The 21,330-nt window shown below is 42.7% G+C and overlaps 1 protein-coding gene across 2 annotated transcripts in view; it reads left to right on the plus strand.

The window, feature by feature from the left end:
- The window catches only part of LOC124798604 (tRNA selenocysteine 1-associated protein 1), a 66,408-nt gene that overhangs the window by 23,249 nt on the left and 21,829 nt on the right, over positions 1 to 21,330 (plus strand). For both annotated transcript variants that reach the window (XM_047262077.1, XM_047262078.1), the window contains exon 5: positions 19,960 to 20,228. In XM_047262077.1, coding sequence (XP_047118033.1) covers positions 19,960 to 20,228 — 269 coding nt within the window. The remainder of the gene's footprint in view (positions 1 to 19,959; positions 20,229 to 21,330) is intronic.

The following is a 21,330-nucleotide window of genomic DNA, read 5'->3' on the forward strand; positions in this document are numbered from 1 at the left end:
TTTTTGGTAGGTTCGTCTTTGACTGCCATCGGGCCCCAGCCTTTGGAGCATCTTGTCCCTTCCATGCTGCATGTTTATCCTCTTGCTGTTCTTTTACCCCTCCCTTGGGGAACATGTCTGGGCTGTTTTTGGAAATATATTCTGCATTTTCGGTAGTCAGTATCAGAATACTCTCCATTGTCTTTTGTTCCGTTTTTCTTTCTTGTTCACCTTCTCCTATCCTTACTCCCCTTCGGCATTTGAGGTTCTTCTTTTTCTTCTTCCTCCCTGTGCACTCCTGAAGGCCAGCCCACGTGTCTTACATATAACAGGTGACTGGGTAATTCGCAATTCCCTGACCACGGTTGACAGATAGGGTTCGCACATAACCTCCTGATACATGGTGGGTTGATTGCATGATTTGTTACCTTCCAAAATTGCCGGTTCGACCCTCTGTCAGGTGTTCGGGAGGTGTGAACAATCACCTAAGGCGGGTGCGCACCCTTCTGAAGGGGGGCACCCACTTGGGAGGAGCATGCCATCGGAGACTCTGGCAACCATGGGGGATTTACTTGCAATGAGCCAATCATCTCCACAGTCAGCAGCTACAAAATGTAAACGGAATGACACTAACAATTCAAAGGCCCTCTTACCTGCACCACAGTTCCTCGTGGTTTCACGAAGATGGTCAGTCCTTCGCTACGGTAAATCCGTTTATTATTCAGAAAGGTGTTGATGCAGTTGCTGGCCCTGTGAAATCCTGCTCTTGTTTACACAATGGCACTTGCTTTTGGAGACTACTTCTGATTCTCAATCACAACAACTGCTTGCAGCTTCACTCCTCCATGGTTATCCTGTTTGTGTCGAGGCCAATCGAATGCTGAATTCTTGCCTTGGTATTGTTTACTCTAAGCTGCTCGATTGTCTGACCGAGGCAGAAATCCAAACGTACCCCTCTTATCAGGGTGTCATTTCAGTTCAGTGGGTGACTTAAAAAGTCGATGCCTTCTTAGTGCCCACACACACCCTTTTTCTCACTTTTAATAGAGTGGTTCTTCCATCAAAGATCAAAGCAGGTTATGAAGTTATCACAGTCATACCATATAATCTGAACCTGATGCACTGCTACCAGTGTCATAATTACAACCACACTCGTGAGTCCTGTTGACACCCAGCCAAATGTGTAACCTGTGGTAGGGATGCTCACGAGTGTGATTGTCCGCCTCCTCCCCACTCCATGAACTGCAGTGGCGACGTCGATCCATCAACTGCAATGGTGACTGTGCTGCCCCCTCCCGCAATTACCCTATGTGTCTTAATGAGCGGGCTGTCTAGGAGATCCGGGTAAAGGAAAAAGTGCCTTACCCAGTTGTTCACAAGTTGTTGGCTAGTCTGAAACCCTGTGTTCTACAGTCTGGCACCTTGCTATCTCACACCACGGAGGACATGGGCATGCAGACTTGTAACCTCAGGTTTATCACTGCGGTTGTGAAATCGCCCAGCATCATGGTAACGTCGCCGCCTACTCCTCCAGCTGTGCAGCACACACCAATTTTTCGCCTCATGGGGCGAAGTCACCTGCTACACAACTGGCAGGCTGGAAAGGACAGAAGGAATACGCCTGTGAAGACTTCCTATGTCCCTCTAGCCAACTAACATCTGAGTCATGTTTTTCCAGCTGGAAAGACTGCAAGAAGCCAAAAGAAGGCAAACTGTCTTCTCCTTCACTGACTTGAAGATCCTCTTTGATGGTATAGCCATGTCGTACTATTGTCAGGCCAACCTCCATGTCACCGGTGTGAACCACCAACAGTTTGTCTGTCCTGGACTCTGCAGGCCTACAGAAGGAGAATGCCAACGCTTCTGTAGACCTCATGGAACAGGATTCTCCTATCTCCGTGCCCCTAGTAGCGAGTCTCCGAAGGCTGGCACTTGCAGCTGTTGAGGTGACATCCCTTCATTTTTTCCTCGTCATGACTCTCCTCCAATGGAACATTCGTGGCCTTCAATTCAACTAAGAGGATTTACTGCTGCTCTTAGAATTGCAGCGTCCACTTGTTCTCTGACACAGAATTGTGTCCCCATGACCTCTTTTACCTCTCAGATTTTTTCCTGGTCCATTTTGACCTTGTCCCCAAGGATGGCATCCCATCTTGTGGAGGAGTCATGCTGCTTATATTGGATGATGTTCATATTCAACACATCTCCCTGACTACCTGCCTTCAAGCTGTTGCAGTTCGCCTTTTCCTTCCTCACTTGACCTTTTTGCGTTTGTATAGTTTACATCCTTCCGTCATTTGATGTCAGCAGGACAGACTTCCTTCAGATTATTGGGCAGCTACCTCACCCTTTTGCTGCTCTGTAACTGTAATGTGCACTATCCTCTTTGGGGATTTCCCAGAACCTGTCCGAGTGGTGCCGTATTCTGCCTTAACACAGGAGCACCCATGTTCCTTTCAGACTCCATGCACATCTATATCCATTTGGACATATCCTGCACTGCCCACCAGCTCACCCATCCTCTCTAGTGGTCTCTTCTCTCTTGACTCATACTCAAGCAACCATTTCCCCGTGTGCTATCTGTTTGCTGACTACTGCACCACCTATGTGCACACCCAAATGGCAGCTTACTAAGACCAACTGGAGGTTTTACTCCTCCCTGGTGACCTTCGATGAACAGCATTTCCTCATTTGTGATGACCAGGTAGAATACCTTACAAACATTATCCTTACTGCTGCAGAACGTTCCATTCCTTGCACTTCCTCTTTACCAAGCTGTCTCCTGGTCCCTTGGTTGACTGAGGCATGCCATGATGCAATTCGTGCGCGGAGATGTCCTCTCCATGTTTTTAACCATCATCCTATGATGGCAAACTGCCTTCATTATAAACAGTTGCTTGCACAGTGTCGTTGCGCTCTTCAGGATAGTGAAAAAGCTAGCTGGATTTCACTCAGTAGTTATTTTATCATTTCCACACCCTCTTCCATCATGTGGGCCAATCTCCGATGGCTCTCTGGGGCCGAGATCCGTTCCCCAGTTTTTGGCCTGACAGTAGCAGACGATGTCATCGTGGACCCTATTGCTATTCCAACACCTTGGGCTGCCATTTTGCGGAGATTTTGAGCTCCTCCCACTATCGCCCTGCCTTCCTCTGTCAGAAACAAGTGGAGGAGGCTCGGGCGATATCCTTCTCTTCTTAGAATCGTGAGTGCTACAATGCCGCCTTTACTATGGGGGAGCTAGCTCATGCTCTCATTTCATCCTGATCCTCCACCCCAGGGCCAGGCGATGTTCACATTCAGATGTTGCAGCATCTTTCTCTTGCGGGCAAGTAGTTTCCGCTTCAAATGTATAACCGCAACTGGGCAGAGGCACATTTCCCAGTCACTGGCATGAAGCCATTGTCATACTCATACCTAAGTCCGGTAAGTACAAACACCTTCCTTCTAGCTCTTGCCCCATTTATCTCACCACCTGTGTTTTCAAGGTGATGGAACATATGATTAATGACTGGCTGATATAGTTTTTTGAGTCTCACAATTTAGTAACCACTCCACACAGTTTATCCACCCATGTCATGAATAGTTTTCTGTGGAAATCCCAGACTGTGGCCGTGTTTTTCGATTTGGAGAAGGCCCATGAAACCTGCTGGAGGACTGGTGTCCCCCATACTCTCTACATGTGGGGCTTCCATCGCTCCTACCCCATTTCCTTTGGGAATTTTTGAAGGACCAAGATTTCAAGTTAAGTATGGGTTCTGCTTTGTCAGACACCTTTATCCAGGAAAATGGTGTGCCTCAGGGTTCCGTCCTGAGTGTCGTCCTCTTTGCTATCACCATTAACCCTGTAATGGCCTGTCTCCCCTCAGGCATCTCCTGCTTCCTTTTCATTGACAATTTTGCCATCGATAGCAGTTCTCCATGGACCTGTCTCATTGAGCAGAGTCATCAGTGTTGTCTCGATTGTCTCGACTCATGGAGTGTTGACATTGGCTTTTGTTTTTCCACTGGCAAAAACGTTTGTATGAATTTCTGGCGGTGCATTCGGTTTCTTCCACTGTCCTTACATCTTGGGCCTGTTGCTCTTCCGTTCAAAATTCCTGTGCCTCACGCTCCACAGGAAACTTTATTGACCCTCTCATGTATCTTACCTGGAAGGTCGCTGTATACAGTCACTCAGTGTTCTACGTGTCCTCAGTGGTACTTACTGGGAAGCAGATCAAACCTCCCTCCTCCATTTGTACTGGTCCCTTGTCCGCTCGAAACTAGCCTACAGGTGTTTCGTATGTGCATCTGCACGTCTGTCCCTCATATGCCGTCTCAGTACTATCCATCATCATGGCATCTGTTTGTCCACTAGCGCCTTTGACACTAACCTGGTTGAGAGTCTGTATGCAGAAGGTGCTGAACTACTACTGTCCTACTGCCGTGACTCTCCTCAGCAGGTATGCATGCCTCTTGTCAGCCATGCGTGGCCACCCATCCTGTGCTGCCTCCTTCGATGACTCCTTTGATCACATATACCTCCTGGAGTTTGCTTTTGGCTTTTGCTCTGGCAGCTTAACTTCACGCTCCCTGCAACTTTCCCAGTGAATGTGTACCCTTCACCACCTTGTCTTTGTGTGGTGGTTTACGTTCACCTTGGCCTTCATTCACTTCCTAAGGACACTACTCCAGCCTCACTCAATTGCCTTCTGTTTTACGGCCTTTGAATGGAACTTCGCTGTAGCACCTTCGTGTGCACTTATGGCTCTCAGACTGAGCATGGTGTCTGGTGTTCCTTCATAATAGGCACCAACATTTTTTGGTATTGGTTTCCAAACACTGCTCAGTATTTACAGCAGAGCTCTTCGCCCTGTATCAGGCTATGCAGTACATCTGCCTACACAGGCTTTTCAGTTGCATCATGTGCTTCGACTCTTTAAGTGTCCTTCAGAGCCAGTGTGTGCTTTACTCCATCCATCCCTTAGTGCAACAGGTCCAGGAAAGCTGTCACTTGTTCACTCTTGGTGGAGTCACTGTGATGTTCATGCGGGTTCCTGGTCACGCTGGTCTGATAGGAAATGAGGCTGCTGATGCTGCTGCCAAGGCTGCAGTCCTCATACCTCAGCCTGCTAACTTGTACATTCCCTCCGATGATCTCTGTGTTGCCATCTGTCAACAGGTGGTGTCACTTTGGCATCACCACTGGTCCTCCCTTCATGGGAACAACTTCTGGGTTATTAAGCCTCCCCCAATGGCTTGGACGACCTCCTCTCGGAACTCTCGCTGTGAGGAGATCATTTTAGCTAGGTTGTGTATTGGGCACTGGCTTTTTAGCCATCGCCATTTGTTCAGTGGTGCTCCCACACCACGTTGCACTCATGGCACTCAACCTGTTGGAATGCCCTTTTTTTTAACCACTTACATTCTTGTTTGTGTTTGCTGTCTTAGTTATCGGCAGTTTTAGCATCGACGCATGGATCGTTGACCACGTTTTACTTTTTATCCATTGTAGCAATACAGCGAAGGCCATTTAAGTTTTCATTCTGGACCTCCATATCTCTAAGACATACTTTGTAGACCTTTCTTTACACCCCTGTTTTTAGCTGTCTTCTCTTCTGTCGATGGTATTTGTTTTTAACTCTTCTCTTTGTCTTTGTGTTCTACAGTTCTGATGTGGGCTTGTATGACCCTAGTTGTTTTTGCGCCCTAAAACAAAAAACATTGCACATTTTCTGCAGTTATGGCTGTTACACTTATTTTTCTTTTTATGTATGTCTGGCTGTCTTTAAAGAAAGCTCATGTTCTGAAATTTAAAGATTCATTGACTTCAGCTGGTTTTTGTTATTCTTAAGTGTTTCCTGAGCTGCTTGTTTTGAGGATTAGTTTGGTGATTTGTGTCTGTAGTTTCATTTTTAGTTTTTATGTTTGCAAAAGTCATCTTATCAAACGAAGCGAGGTAGTGCAGTGATTAGCACACTAGACTCACATTAAGGAGGATGACAGTTCAAACCCATTTTTGCCATCCTGATCGAGATTTCCATGATTTCCCTAAAATCTCTTCAGGCAAATGCTGGGATGGTTCCTTTGAAAGGGCATCGCCAGCTTCTTTCCCCATCTTTCCCAAATGCAATGGGACCATTAACCTTGCTGTTTTGTCCCCTCCCCTGAATCAACCAACCAACCAACCATCTTACCAAGGACAGTAAGATAAATACAGTTAATATACATAATGATCAGCCCTTCACAAAACACTCCAGGCATTTCACCTACACTGATAATATAGCAGTGGCTGCCCAAGGGAAGATGTTTTAAGAGATGGAAGAAAAGTTGATTACATCATTGGATGTGCTTGGCCTTTACTAAGAGTTCAATCAGCCAAAGCCAAATCCCAACAAGACACACCTAGTGAGACGGCACAGTTGGTAGCACAGTGTACTCACATTTGGGAGGCTGATGGTTCAAACCCACATCAGGCCATCCATATTTAGGTTTTATGTGATTTCCCTGAATCATTCCAGGCAAATGCCAGGATGGTTCCTTTGAAAGGGCACGACCAATTCCCTTCCCCATCCTTGACACAATCTGAGCTTGTGCTTCACCTCTGATGACCTCGATGTTGATGGCACTTAAACCCAGTCTTCCTTTCTTTCCAACAAGATTCAAGTGTGCGTATTTCACTGATGAAATATCGAAGTTCGGCACAATTGGACATCACATGACAAGGCAAATGAGTTCAGCATTGTTACATCTGTATATCGAGGTGCTAATGTTGGACATACACTGTCTTTCAAGAAACATTTCCATAACAGAAGGCTGCAGGTCAGTGCAAGGAATAAGATTTTGAGGAAGCTAGCCCTCGCATCCTGAAAACTTCTGCCCTTGCTTGGTATATGTCAGCTGCAGATTACACCTCACCTGTGGGGAGTGCAGCTGTTCACTTCACACAGGTTATCATTGCAGTCAGTCAGTCAGTCAGTCAGTCAGTCAGTCAGTCTGTCCGAATCTTGTAAGGATGTATGAAGTCATCTCAAGTTGACAAACTCTATCATTGTTGATATAGCTCCCTCCCCCCCCCTCCTCCTCCCACTGTCAGAAGGGATGTTGCTGCCAGTATGGAGAGGGTGAAGCAGATTAGTGATCCCCGTCATTCACTGTATGCTCATCAAGCTGTAATCTGTTGGCTGATCTAAAAAGAGCTTCATCACTTGGACTCACTCACTAAAGGGAGCAACGGCGTGTAAGTACATCACCAGTTGGAATAGTAAACTGCTGAGGGGTATCCCACTGCAGGAAGAACTACCCCAGGAAACTATATGCCCTACCCTGTTTGGATATCAATCAGTCACATTAGGATGGATGTCCCCTGTTGCAAGACCAACATGCAAAACTGGTGAGCATCCTTTCCATGTAATGGAGAGGTGTCTTGCGAGTCTGGAACAACACAAGGTCATTTTCTTATATCCCCACTTCTGGAACACCTTGCACCACACAGGACTTGACAGAGGCAAATAACAGGGCCATTGGAGTTGCTGCACTCTGGAAATGCTGACTAGACACGGGAATGAATGAATGATGATGTTTGCATTAGCACTGTTGTTGAGTAGACACATTCCCAGTAATAATACCCAGTTTGTAGCATATAGTTGAAGTTTATGAATTGAATCCTTCCCTTTAAAGCATCCCCCCCCCCCCTCTCGAAATGATAATTATCTACAAACTTCTGTTAATTCAGTAACACACTTTTGACTCTGCCACACACATCCATTTGTTTTATGTATCAACCTACCTATTTCCTTTTTGTGTCTAGCTGTTATTTTTAATTTAAGTACTCTGTAAATCCCTTGAAATTTTGTGTAAGCATTGAATGCCTATTTCATATGCAAATCCCATGTTCTGAATGTGTGTTGCTTGGTAAAATATAAATTTTTTAGCTTTTATTGAATTACTGTAATCAGAAAATTGTTTGTGAAAGTTCTGCCATTCTGCCTTGTGTAGAATGTTGTGCTGCCTATGCATGCTGTATGTTCATGCTTCTGAATATAGATTCTTTTTTTTTCAGCTTATGATGCAGTGTATTATTCTGAGTAGTTGCTAATTTTATTCAGCAGTGAATGAATTTGTAATGTGTTATTAGTAATTTGCAATGTGGCATTATGTTTTTTATTTTATTTTCTTCACTTTTTAAAATTTTTTCTGTGATTTGTGCAGAACATCCCCCCAGTACATAAAAAATGGACATAGATGTTTGCTACACAATTGAAAGCACCTAGTTTGATAACACTGAACATACTCACATGCATGGCTGTGGTGAAAAGTAGATATGTATTGGAAAATTAAAGAAACCCTTGGAGAAAAGAGAGGCTGCAGTATGAGCATCAAAAACTTGGCTGGCAAGCCAGTACTTAGCAAAGAAAGGAAGTCTGAAAGATGGAAGGGCTATGCAAGGGAAGTAAATTTAAAGATTATTTTACATAAAAGACCGAGCAGCAAGAAGAGTGGGTTTGGGGATGCGATACTGCGAGAATAATTTGACAGGATTTAAGCTGAAACAAGTCACTTGAAGTAGACTACATTTCTGTGGAATTATTAAGATCTGTGGGAGAATCGACCACAAGAAAACTGTTCCACCCATTATGCAATTCGTGTGAGGGAGACGAAATATCCTTAGACTTGAAGAAGAATGTACCAATCCCTACACCAGGGAAGGGAGATTCTGACAGGTGTGTTACCAAACTACCAGTTCAGTAAATCATGATTACAAAATATTAACATGAATTATATACAAAATATTAACATGAATTGTATGCAGAAGAATGGAATGACTGGTAAAGTCAACCTGGGGTGAGGCATGGGAAGGAGAGACCAATTTGGGTTATGGAGAAGTGTATAGTAGTACTTAACCCTGCGTCTTACCTTAGAAGATAGATTGAAGAAAGACAAATATGCATCTAAAAATTTGACACACTGTTGATTGGAATATGCTCTTCAAGATTCTGAATTAAGCAGGGTGGGGGGGGGGGGGAGTGAGAGTTATTCTACAAATTACGATTGTAAGTGTTGAAGGACAAGAAATGGAGGCATTATTTGAGGAGAAAGTGAAGCAGGGTTGTGGCCTGTCTCCAGTGTTATTCAATCCATATATAAAGCAAGCAGAAAATGAAAGTCTCTTCTGATAGTATTTGATTGACGTAGAACTTTATATGGAAGTGAAGCGTGGACGATAAATAATAGAACAAGATGGGAAAAAAAGCTTTTGAACTGTAATGTTGCAGAAGAGTACTGAAGATTGAGTAGTTTGAATAATGAATGAAGAGATACTGAATTGAATCAGGAAGAAAATAAAAGTAAGGCACAAGTAGACTAAAAGAATAGGCACAAGTAGACTAAAAGAATACTTTGGTTGACAGGATACATAATGAAGCATCAAGGAACAGTTCATTTTGTAGTGGAGAGAAAAGGAGAGTAGGCTAAAATTGCAGACAAAGATCAAAGCTTGGTTACAGCAAACAGCTTCATGCGAATGCAGTCTGCAGTTATAGAGAGGTGAAGAGACTTACGTAGGGTAAACTAGTGCAGAGAGCTACATTAAATCAATCTTTGCAGTGAAAAAACCCACAACAGCAGCAAAAACATGATGTTCAGTTCAGCAGCTTTTTTTGTCTTTCCTTCTATTTTGCTAATTAAATATGAGTGATATAAAACTATCCTATCGTTCTTGTGTTTCTCCTGTGGAGTCATAGACACTCTGTAATATTGCATAGTATTATAGATGAAAGTGAACATTAAGGTCGTTGAGATCATTGGCCTTACCGAGGTGGGTAAAAGTTCAACAAATTCAAAATTCTCATCTAGGAAATGAGTATATTTTGCAAATTACGCAGCTGATTTAATATGATTCATTAAAAGAACAACTTCATGTTAGACATGATTAAAACCAGTAAAGGTAACAGCAAAGTTGGGGAACACTTCTGAAACAGGAGTCAGTTCATGTAAGCACTGTAACCAGTCAAGAATTTACATAATAGTGTGCTGTAGATTTCCTCTGGCTACTCTGAATAACATTATGAATACCATTTGGGCAAAGAGAAGCCAGAAATATAAGCCCTTATTCTCAAGAGGCAGTTGTTCAACAAATCAAATGCAGACCTTTAAAAAAATACATTAATCAAAAGAAATGTAAACAGTGGGACTGATCCACACATTTATCCAGTACAAATAAGGTACATTTTATCACTTTCAACAAAAAGTCTCTCAGGTGATGTGTGTCCATCTTTTGTGCTGATTGGTAATACAGTTGCAATATAATGTTTACTTATCATCTTATTAGGTAACTTGGGATAGCCCCATCATCAAATCTCTGGTACAAAATAAAGAACATAAGACAAGATATTTAAAGACACACTTTACGACAGTGCAGTGAAGCTGACAAATGTACCCGTTAAACTCAGTACAAAACACCCTGTTGCCTCCTACTCCATTCCGAAACACTATCAGTGCCCACACTGACGCAAGCAGTTTGGCTGATACTTGGCATTAGTGACAATATACCCGAGACAACAAGCAAACTTTTGTATGATGACACTTATTAAAATAAGTATTATTTAACTGGTTTAGGAGTAAAGGAGACCACTCACAGCAGAAGCAATGAGACCTCAGCAGGCACATGTGAAAGGTAAAGAAAGAAAACTTAATAGCTTTCAGACTCAATCTTTTGTCTAGCCAGATTACTCTCTCTCTCTCTCTCTCTCTCTCTCTCTCTCTCTCTCTCTCTCTCTCTCTCTCTCTACCTCCCCCCCCTCCCCCCCCCCCCCCCCCCCCCCAGCCCTCTCTTCCTCTCTCTTTCTGTGCCCCTGCATTGTGGCGGCTGGAAACACGATGCTGTATTGCATTTTGGTATGTGGTATAGGGTGTGGTAGGGGTTGTGTTGGGTGGTTGGGTGGTGCTGGTAGAAGGAGAGGGAGGGAGGAGGTAGAAAGAGCGGTTGACGGGTGGGCAGCTAGCAGCTCAGAGGGAGCAGTAGGTTTGCTAACTAGTTAGGTGCTAGGCATGTGATGCACAGGTGCCAGAGATGGTGTGGTGCAGTTTACAATGAAGATGACATTGATTCAGAGGGGATGACAGGACAGAAGAAGGGGAACTGTTGGGTGGGGGATGTGGGGACTGTGGGGTGTTGGTAATTGTGGTTCAAATGGCTCTGAGCACTATGGGACTCAACTGCTATGGTCATAAGTCCCCTAGAACTTAGAACTACTTAAACCTAACTAACCTAAGGACAGCACACAACACCCAGCCATCACGAGGCAGGGAAAATCCCTGACCCCGCCGGGAATCGAACCCGGGAACCCGGGCGTGGGAAGTGAGAACGCTACCGCACGACCACGAGATGCGGGCTTGGTAATTGTGGCCAGGATGGTTATGAGAGTGAAGGATGTGTCGCAAGGATAATTCCCATCTGCGTAGTTCAGAAATACTGGTGGTTGAGGGAAGGATTCAGATGGCCCAGGTTGTGAAGTGGTCATTGAAATTGAGCATGTTGTGCTCAGCTGCGTGTTGTGCCTCTGGGTGGTTAACTTCATTCTTCGTCATGGTTTTGGAAGTGATCATTCCTTCTGGTGGACAGCTAATTATTGTCATACTGATATAAAAAGCTGTGCAGTGAATACAGTTGAGTTGTTATGTGAGGGCTGTTCAAAAAGTACCAATCTATCCTTACTGAGGTACAATTGTTTGACACAAGTCACCTTCCGAGCAGTCATCTTCAGCTTCTACACACCCCTCACAACGTTGCTGTCACTGCTGGAAATAGGACTGTTGATACTTTTAAAAATATCAGGAATCCAATACATTGATATTTAAAAAAATATCATTATTGGCTCTCAAAAACCAGAAAAAATCAATATATTGACTGAAAAAGTATCTGTTTACCTGCCCGTAAAAATATCTGCTGCACATTGTAAATGTAATGCCAATTTTAGATTTGTATATTTAAGTATTGATTTATTATTAGAAATTTTGAACATCATCATGCTAGCAGGCTGCCTATCCCCTTTGGAGCAAGAATTGAAGGGAAAATGATGCATGTTCACGCTTGGCAATGACCACTTTTCTAACAGTGATAGCTGCATGTAAGTGGCACAATAAATGGTGTCCGATGGGTCCATCATTCAGTTTCGTCACATATCAGATTTGTTGGGAACACTTCATATGGACTTCTCTGTTTTTTCATTTTTGCAAATGCCAGTGACTTAGCAGTTGTAATGTCAAAATTGCATGGTGGAGCTAAATGTTGCAGCTTCTGTTGGTAGCACTCATATACTTATGTCAGCATTTCTCCTCACACTTCTGTACCCACCCAAAGACCAATCTTGTCATTTACATTTTTGTTCATCATTTTGAAGTTGTGCTAAAAATTGTTTTTTAATGCAGCTGGTGTGCTATTTTTTCACATTGGAAATCTTGTTAGGACTTCTTTCGTTCCACATATACTTGCTTCACACAGTGAAAGAAAAATTATATTCTACTAACACTCCAAAAGCACAACTTCCAGTATTTACCAAAAGTTGGGAAAAAATATAAAATAAAAATATGAGCACTCAATATTGCCGTTTTTTATATCAATATATCAGGGAAGGAAATATCTCCGATATATATATCGATGTCATTTTGAAGAATACCGGTATTTTATCAACAACCCTATTTCCCACACAAAGTAATCGCATACTGATGGATCCAGTGACCTGGGTGGTCAGCTAGGGCCGTGACCAGACTGACCTCTGTTAACAACTCTGTTATGCGTGAAGATTGTGTAAATGTCACCAGAGTCCTTAAATGGTCAGTAACAACCCATGGTCTAGGGGTAGCGTCTTTGGTCCCGGGTTCGATCCCCGCCACTGCCTAAATTTTGATAAATAATCAGCATTGGCGGCCGAAGACTTCCGGCATAAGAAGTCAACCTAATTGTGCCAACGGTCGTGTCAAAGAGGGCGGAGGAGCGGATAGAGGTTCAGGGCACTCTCTTGTCCTAGGGGTGGGAAATTGCCCCTAAAGGCGGAAGAATCAGCAATGATCAGCGACATGAGGATGCAGAAGGCAATGGAAACCACTGCATTAAAGACACGTAACGTGTATTCACAGGACATGTGGCCTGTATTTGAAGAAGTGTCATGATGATCTCTCCATTGGCAAAAGATTCCGGAATAGTCCCCCATTCGGATCTCCAGGAGGGGACTGTCAAGGGGGAGGTTACCATGAGAAAAAGATTGAACAATCAACGAAAGGATAACGTTCTACGAGTCGGGGCGTGGAATGTCAGAAGCTTGAATGTGGTAGGGAAACTAGAAAATCTGAAAAGGGAAATGCAAAGGCTCAATCTAGATATAGTAGGGGTCAGTGAAGTGAAGTGGAAGGAAGACAAGGATTTCTGGTCAGATGAGTATCGGGTAATATCAGCAGCAGCAGAAAATGGTATAACAGGTGTAGGATTCGTTATGAATAGGAAGGTAGGGCAGAGGGTGTGTTACTGTGAACAGTTCAGTGACCGGGTTGTTCTAATCAGAATCGACAGCAGACCAACACCGACAACAATAGTTCAGATATACATGCCGACGTCGCAAGCTGAAGATGAACAGATAGAGAAAGTGTATGAGGATATTGAAAGGGTAATGCAGTATGTAAAGGGGGACGAAAATCTAATAGTCATGGGCGACTGGAATGCAGTTGTAGGGGAAGGAGTAGAAGAAAAGGTTACAGGAGAATATGGGCTTGGGACAAGAAATGAAAGAGGAGAAAGACTAATTGAGTTCTGTAACAAGTTTCAGCTAGTAATAGCGAATACCCTGTTCAAGAATCACAAGAGGAGGAGGTATACTTGGAAAAGGCCGGGAGATACGGGAAGATTTCAATTAGATTACATCATGGTCAGACAGAGATTCCGAAATCAGATACTGGATTGTAAGGCGTACCCAGGAGCAGATATAGACTCAGATCACAATATAGTAGTGATGAAGAGTAGGCTGAAGTTCCTGACATTAGTCAGGAAGAATCAATACGCAAAGAAGTGGGATACGGAAGTACTAAGGAATGACAAGATACGTTTGAAGTTCTCTAGCGCTATAGATACAGCAATAAGGAATAGCGCAGTAGGCAGTACAGTTGAAGAGGAATGGACATCTCTAAAAAGGGCCATCACAGAAGTTGGGAAGGAAAACATTGGTACAAAGAAGGTAGCTGCGAAGAAACCATAGGTAACAGAAGAAATACTTCAGTTGATTGATGAAAGGAGGAAGTACAAACATGTTCCGGGAAAATCAGGAATACAGAAATACAAGTCGCTGAGGAATGAAATAAATAGAAAGTGCAGGGAAGCTAAGACGAAATGGCTGCAGGAAAAATGTGAAGACATCGAAAAAGATATGATTGTCGGAAGGACAGACTCAGCATACAGGAAAGTCAAAACAACCTTTGGTGACATTAAAAGCAACGGTGGTAACATTAAGAGTGCAACGGGAATTCCACTGTTAAATGCAGAGGAGAGAGCAGATAGGTGGAAAGAATACATTGAAAGCCTCTATGAGGGTGAAGATTTGTCTGATGTGATAGAAGAAGAAACAGGAGTCGATTTAGAAGAGATATGGGATCCAGTATTAGAATTGGAATTTAAAAGAGCTTTGGAGGACTTACGGTCAAATAAGGCAGAAGGGATAGATAACATTCCATCAGAATTTCTAAAATCATTGGGGGAAGTGGCAACAAAACAACTATTCACGTTGGTGTGTAGAATATATGAGCCTGGCGATATACCATCTGACTTTCGGAAAAGCTTCATCCACACAATTCCGAAGACGGCAAGAGCTGACAAGTGCGAGAATTATCGCACAATCAGCTTAACAGCTCATGCATCGAAGCTACTTACAAGAGTAATATACAGAAGAATGGAAAAGAAAATTGAGAATGTGCTAGGTGACGATCAGTTTGGCTTTAGGAAAAGTAAAGGGACGAGAGAGGCAATTCTGACGTTACGGCTAATAATGGAAGCAAGGCTAAAGAAAAATCAAGACACTTTCATAGGATTTGTCGACCTGGAAAAAGCATTCTACAATATAAAATGGTGCAAGCTGTTCGAGATTCTGAAAAAAGTAGGGATAAGGTATAGGGAGAGACGGGTCATATAAAATATGTACAACAACCAAGAGGGAATAATAAGAGTGGATGATCAAGAACGAAGTGCTCGTATTAAGAAGGGTGTAAGACAAGGCTGTAGCCTTTCGCCCCTACTCTTCAATCTGTACATCGAGGAAGCAATGATGGAAATAAAAGAAAGGTTCAGGAGTGGAATTAAAATACAAGGTGAAAGGATATCAATGATACGATTCGCTGATGACATTGCTATCCTGAGTGAAAGTGAAGAAGAATTAAATGATCTGCTGAACGGAATGAACAGTCTAATGAGTACACAATATGGTTTGAGAGTAAATCGGAGAAAGACGAAGGTAATGAGAAGTAGTAGAAATGAGAACAGCGACAAACTTAACATCAGGATTGATGGTCACGAAGTCAGTGAAGTTAAGGAATTCTGCTACCTAGGCAGTAAAATAACCAATGACGGACGGAGCAAGGAGGACATCAAAAGCAGACTCGCTATGGCAAAAAAGGCATTTCTGGCTAAGAGAAGTCTACTAATATCAAATACTGGCCTTAATTTGAGGAAGAAATTTCTGAGGATGTACGTCTGGAGTACAGCATTGTATGGTAGTGAAACATGGACTGTGGGAAAACCGGAACAGAAGAGAATCGAAGCATTTGAGATGTGGTGCTATAGACGAATGTTGAAAATTTGGTGGACTGATAAGGTAAGGAATGAGGAGGTTCTACGCAGAATCGGAGAGGAAAGGAATATGTGGAAAACACTGATAAGGAGAAGGGACAGGATGATAGGACATCTGCTAAGACATGAGGGAATGACTTCCATGGTACTAGAGGGAGCTGTAGAGGGCAAAAACTGTAGAGGAAGACAGAGATTGGAATACGTCAAGCAATTAATTGAGGACGTAGGTTGCAATTGCTACTCTGAGATGAAGAGGTTAGCACAGGAAAGGAATTCGTGGTGGGCCGCATCAAACCAGTCAGTAGACTGATGACAAAAAAAAAAAAACCTCATTTGTGGATATTGAGGGTCGAGCAGAATGTACTTCCCTCTTTATTAATGAGTGGCCATCTTTGAAGTGGTTTTACAAGTCCTTTATCTGTATGGTACCCATTGCTTCGTCTCAAACACTTGTCGAATGTTGTGGATTGCTTCAGTCTGAGTATTGCCAAGTTTAAAACAAAATTTGATGCAATAACATTGTTCCTTTTTTTCCCCACAACATAAAATTCAGTGATTACCACTTACACGTGTTCAGTTGTCCATGGCTAGCCAGTGACTGGTTGTTTCCACACTCATGAAAAGAATCGGGTATGTGCACCACATATGCCCCCAAACACAAAGAATGCACGCACACTGATACCATTGTTTATTTCAGCAATAAAAAATAAGTCTGGTACTTTATTAACAGACCTTATCTGACAAGGCTGTTTTCACGAGTGGCCCTGCCTCTGACAAGGTAGGATAAGCGTGTGACAGGACTGGAATAGAAAGTGCTGGGTGGCTGGACTGTCCAGATCTTGCACATGAGTCTTTCACAGAGATAAGATCCCTGTGGCAAGGGGTTGGGAGTGGGATTGGCCAAGGATGGACCAAGATGGTTGTGTAGGTTGGGTGGGTGAAGGGAACCCACTTTAGGATGGGTGGAGAGGATATTCCATTGCCCTCGCAATCTACACAACATCCTGGTCCAATCCTGTGTCACTCCAAACCCACTGTCACATGAATCTATTCTATGGAAGATTCAGATGCAAGATCTGGCCAATCTACCCACCCAGCACTTCCTGCTCCAGTCCTGTCACAGGCTTATCCTACCCTGTAAAAGGTAGGGCCACCTGTGAAAACAGCCATGCCATACACCAACTCAGCTGTAATCACTAAACAGATTTTTGTGTTGGTACGACAACCAACCAGCTGTCCACCAGAGTGATTGGCTACTGCCAAACTGTGGCAAAGAACAGAGTTGACCATCCGGTGGCACAGCATGTAGCTGAGCATAATGTACTCGATTTCAATGAATGCTGTACAACTGGATCATCTGAATCCTTTCCACCACCACCACCAGCTTTTCTGAACTATACAGATGAGAGTTACCCTTGCAACACATCCTTTCCAGTCATAACCATCCTGACGTCAATGTCCATTAACCTATTGTCCCCACACCCTCTGCCCCACAGTCCCTTCTTCCTCTGTCCTGTCATTCCCTCCCAGTCCACATCACCTTCATTGTGCACTGCACCACACCAGCCTTGGAATCGTGCAGTTTGGGCCAAGCGCATGCATCTACTGTCCTCCTCTCGTGCATTCATAGCAAACAAAACCGCTGTCTCCTTCTGAGCCACCCCGACACAATTCCCACCCACCCTAGTCCACATGCAGGAATGCAATCCTGGTATTGTGGGTTCAGTTGGCACAATGTAAGGGTACAGATGTTAGTGTGTGTGTGTGTGTGTGTGTGTGTGTGTGTGTGTGTGTGTGTGTGTGTGTGTGTGTGTGTGTAAGGGGAGGGGGGGGGGGGTACCTGTTGACTACTGAAGACTTCTGCTATTCGGTGAGTGGTCTCCGTACTCCTAAATTATTTACATTCCGCCAGAACTTTCTTACTATATTTTCCAGGCTACTATATTATGAATGTGGGAAGTAACACTAATTGAAATAGCTCAGTAAATAAAGTGCAGCCAAAACATTTTAAAACTAATGTTACTTGACACATTGAAATTTCAAATAGCTCAGTAAACGTAAACCTTAACAATGTGGAAGGAAGGATCATGGACACTTTCTATATTTACAAGGAACCACTGTTAGTTATGGTCTAGTAACGGGTAATTCTTGTAACATTGAGATCAGCCATTACAATTGCACAGTAAAAATTGTCAGTAATTACAGTTACAAATTTCTCCCGAGAAGACCATAGGTGCAATGCTTTAAGCTGCTGGATTTAAACCTAGAGTAGAGTACCTATATGCTATTGTTCAATATGTCTTGATTTCAACCAACTGTTTAAAACTACATGACAGTCAAAATTTCAACAACCTATTAAACACAGTAGTTGCTGACATTTAAAACAAGAAAAAGATGAAAACAGAAATTTAAAAAAATAAAATAGGAAGGAAGCTAGGTCAAATTGTTTTTAACATTCTTTTTACTGTCACATACTATTTATTGTACACGTGTGGCATCCTATTGGTTAATGTAAATGCAGTGACTGACTTTTGATGTTTTTGTGGTATAATGCAATGACTGACGACCATGGTGTTAAGAATGTAAATTCTTACTAACCATAAGTTTCTATTGTTTCTTTTATTTTGATAAATGCCCTTTCTCTCTTCCTTTCCACATTTTTAAAAGTTTTATTTTTGATCTCTTGTTATTTTGACTGCTGTATGGAATATTGTTTTCATCAGGTTTGTTGAAATTTTGTCTGTTATGTACTATTGTTGAAAAAACAGTTTAATCATGTGTACTACATTTTTTAAATAATTGGTTGAAATTGACATTTTGAACAGGCTCATATAGGCACTGTACTTCTAGGTTTAATACCAGCAGCTGAATGAACGGCAGCTGTGGCCTTGATGGTAGGAATTTGTAACGGCAATTAAAGACAATTTTTACAGTTTAGTTGCAATGACTGATCCTGGTATTATAAGCATTACATAGTAGTGTTTTCTTCTAATTGTAATAAGTGTTCCTGCTCCATTCGTTCTGTATTTTTACAGTTTGTATTTATTGAGCTATTTGTAATTGTGATCTACCATGTAACAGTGCTTTCAAAACATGGAGCTGAAATTTATGTACTGAGCTAATCTTCATTTCCTATGCCAACATCAAGCAACATGGAATGTCACAGCTGTGACCTTAGTACAGTGTGATTGCCGGCCGCAGTGGTCTCGCGGTTCTAGGCGCTCAGTCCGGAACCGCGCGACAGCTACGGTCGCAGGTTCGAATCCTGCCTTGGGCATGGATGTGTGTGATGTCCTTAGGTTAGTTAGGTTTAAGTAGTTCTAAGTTCTAGGGGACTGATGACCGCAGATGTTAAGTCCCATAGTGCTCAGAGCCACAGTGTGATTCTTTTCTTAACAAAAATTATATATGTATGTCATTTAAATAATACTTGTTTCAATAAGTATTGTCATTTAACAATTTGTGTGTTGTTATAGATATGTGTCACTAGTACCACTTACTGGCTGAATTGTTTACTTCTTTGTGCCATATTGAGCTGCTAGGGTACTGGTGACATTTCGGAGTGGAGTAAAAGGTGATGAGTACTTTGTATTGACTTTTATGGGTATGTTTGTCAACTTCATTGCATTTTTTAATGTGTGTCTTTAAATAGGTTGTCTTATATTGCATATTTCATGGCACAGACCTGATGATGGGGTTATGAAACTCTGGCAATTTTTGTTGATGTGAAAAATGTCAAGCTGCACCATGGTTTGGACTCTGCTTTAAACTGTAGGCCTTGCTGTAACTGGCTGAGTAAATCAGTTCAGTTCAAAGATAGGAAGGAAGGCAGTGGCACACCAGCTCCAATAGGATCATGCCTAGTAAAGCACTGTGGTGTTCAAAACAGTTTTCAGATTTATGACTACCTTTTTTTACCCCATTTAGTACTGTCCCATTGATTGATGAATGACAGTTGTCTGGACTCAACACATGATACCATTGGAATGAGCCTCATATTTCAACCCCAAATTTTTTGTCCTGGTGAATACATTCCTTTTCAGTGTTGGTAACAAACTTTTTTATTTCAGTGCTTTTATAGTTGATGGCTGCTTGGCGGTTCTTCATCAAGAAATTTAATATGTATACTCAAGTCAGGTAACTTACTATTTGTTGCTCACATTTCTCCTCAGCACTGACACCAGTACCTTCACGACAACTACTACAGCAGCAACAAGTGGGGGTTACAGCTCCAGTTCTGATTACAGTCAGTACTATGACCCATCATATTGGCAGAATTATTCTGCATGGCAAGGATATTATGACACAAGTACTGATCCAGCAGCTACTGCATCAGCACATGCGCAAGCCTCCCATGATTACTATCAGAGTATGAGTGCGTACTCCAGTGCACCGGTAGTGGAAGATACTACTAACCATGAGGATGACCTTGAGCTTATTGGTAGGTAGACTGAAGATTTAGTAGCACAAAATGAAGTGCTGTAACCAGTTTGTTTAGTTGATAACAACTGTTTCAGGTGTGTGGTTATAATATGATAGTTCTTTTAGCTTTTACAGTTTTATAAATTAGACAAAAATCTTTTAATTTTGGCTTATTTTAAAATAATATGCAGTGTTTTCCATTCACATTCTGTTGCTATAATCATTTCTAAAGTTAATAGTGTATATATGGCTTCAATGTTAATATTATTATTTCTCTGTGCACTTGCTCCATATTCCAGTCCTTTTATAGATTTGCTGAACATGCTCTACATTTGGATTATGCATTCAGTAGATTAATCGTGACTAGATAATTTCCATATGATAACAGAAGTTGACAGATGCGTTTGCTTAACTGGATTTAGCTTTCATTCAAGACACTATGATGTCTTTCTTATTGTGTCAGAGGCACACATTTTTAAACAAAAAAATGCCAGGCATATTACACCACTTTTTATGCCTATACAGTGAAGTTTTTTGAAGTTGTGATAGAAAAGCGTTTTATGATCGGGGTCCTGAGCTGGGGACTGGTCAGCGCCGCCAGTCTCCTGTCATCGTAAACCCCGGACATGCTTCAGCGACCACCGCATGGCGCTGCGGTGGAATGTTGTGTGCTGCGGGGAATGGTAATCTTGGCTTGACCGCCTGGATTGCGAGGAAGGTAAACCTCTATAAAAACCCCTCAATCTTACGGTGTGCTGCGCGCCTATAAGATGCATGGCTGTTGGGGTGGAACAGTCGCAAGCGGGCAACCTCTGGGGCACCTGCCGCACCCCAGTTGTATAAGGCTTACTCAGGCACGCGGGGCTCTGTCTGAGCGGACCTTTAGTTCCCTAGCTGCTCGTGGGACCACAATGGACCCTTCGACCTCTACGTTTCCCCCTACCAGTGGATTGGGTGGGCCACTGGTAGGAAAACACACCCAATCGAAAAAGCGACTTCGTGCTAGAAGTCCTCCAGCGCCTGGAGTTACTAGAGATTTATCAGACTGTCGTAACAGAGCACATGCTGATAATCAGAATGTGTTTTTGATTGTCAAACGGAAGGAAGGTAGCTTTGAGAGA

Source organism: Schistocerca piceifrons, chromosome 5, assembly GCF_021461385.2.
Source record: "Schistocerca piceifrons isolate TAMUIC-IGC-003096 chromosome 5, iqSchPice1.1, whole genome shotgun sequence".
In the NCBI taxonomy this organism is placed as follows: domain Eukaryota; kingdom Metazoa; phylum Arthropoda; class Insecta; order Orthoptera; family Acrididae; genus Schistocerca; species Schistocerca piceifrons.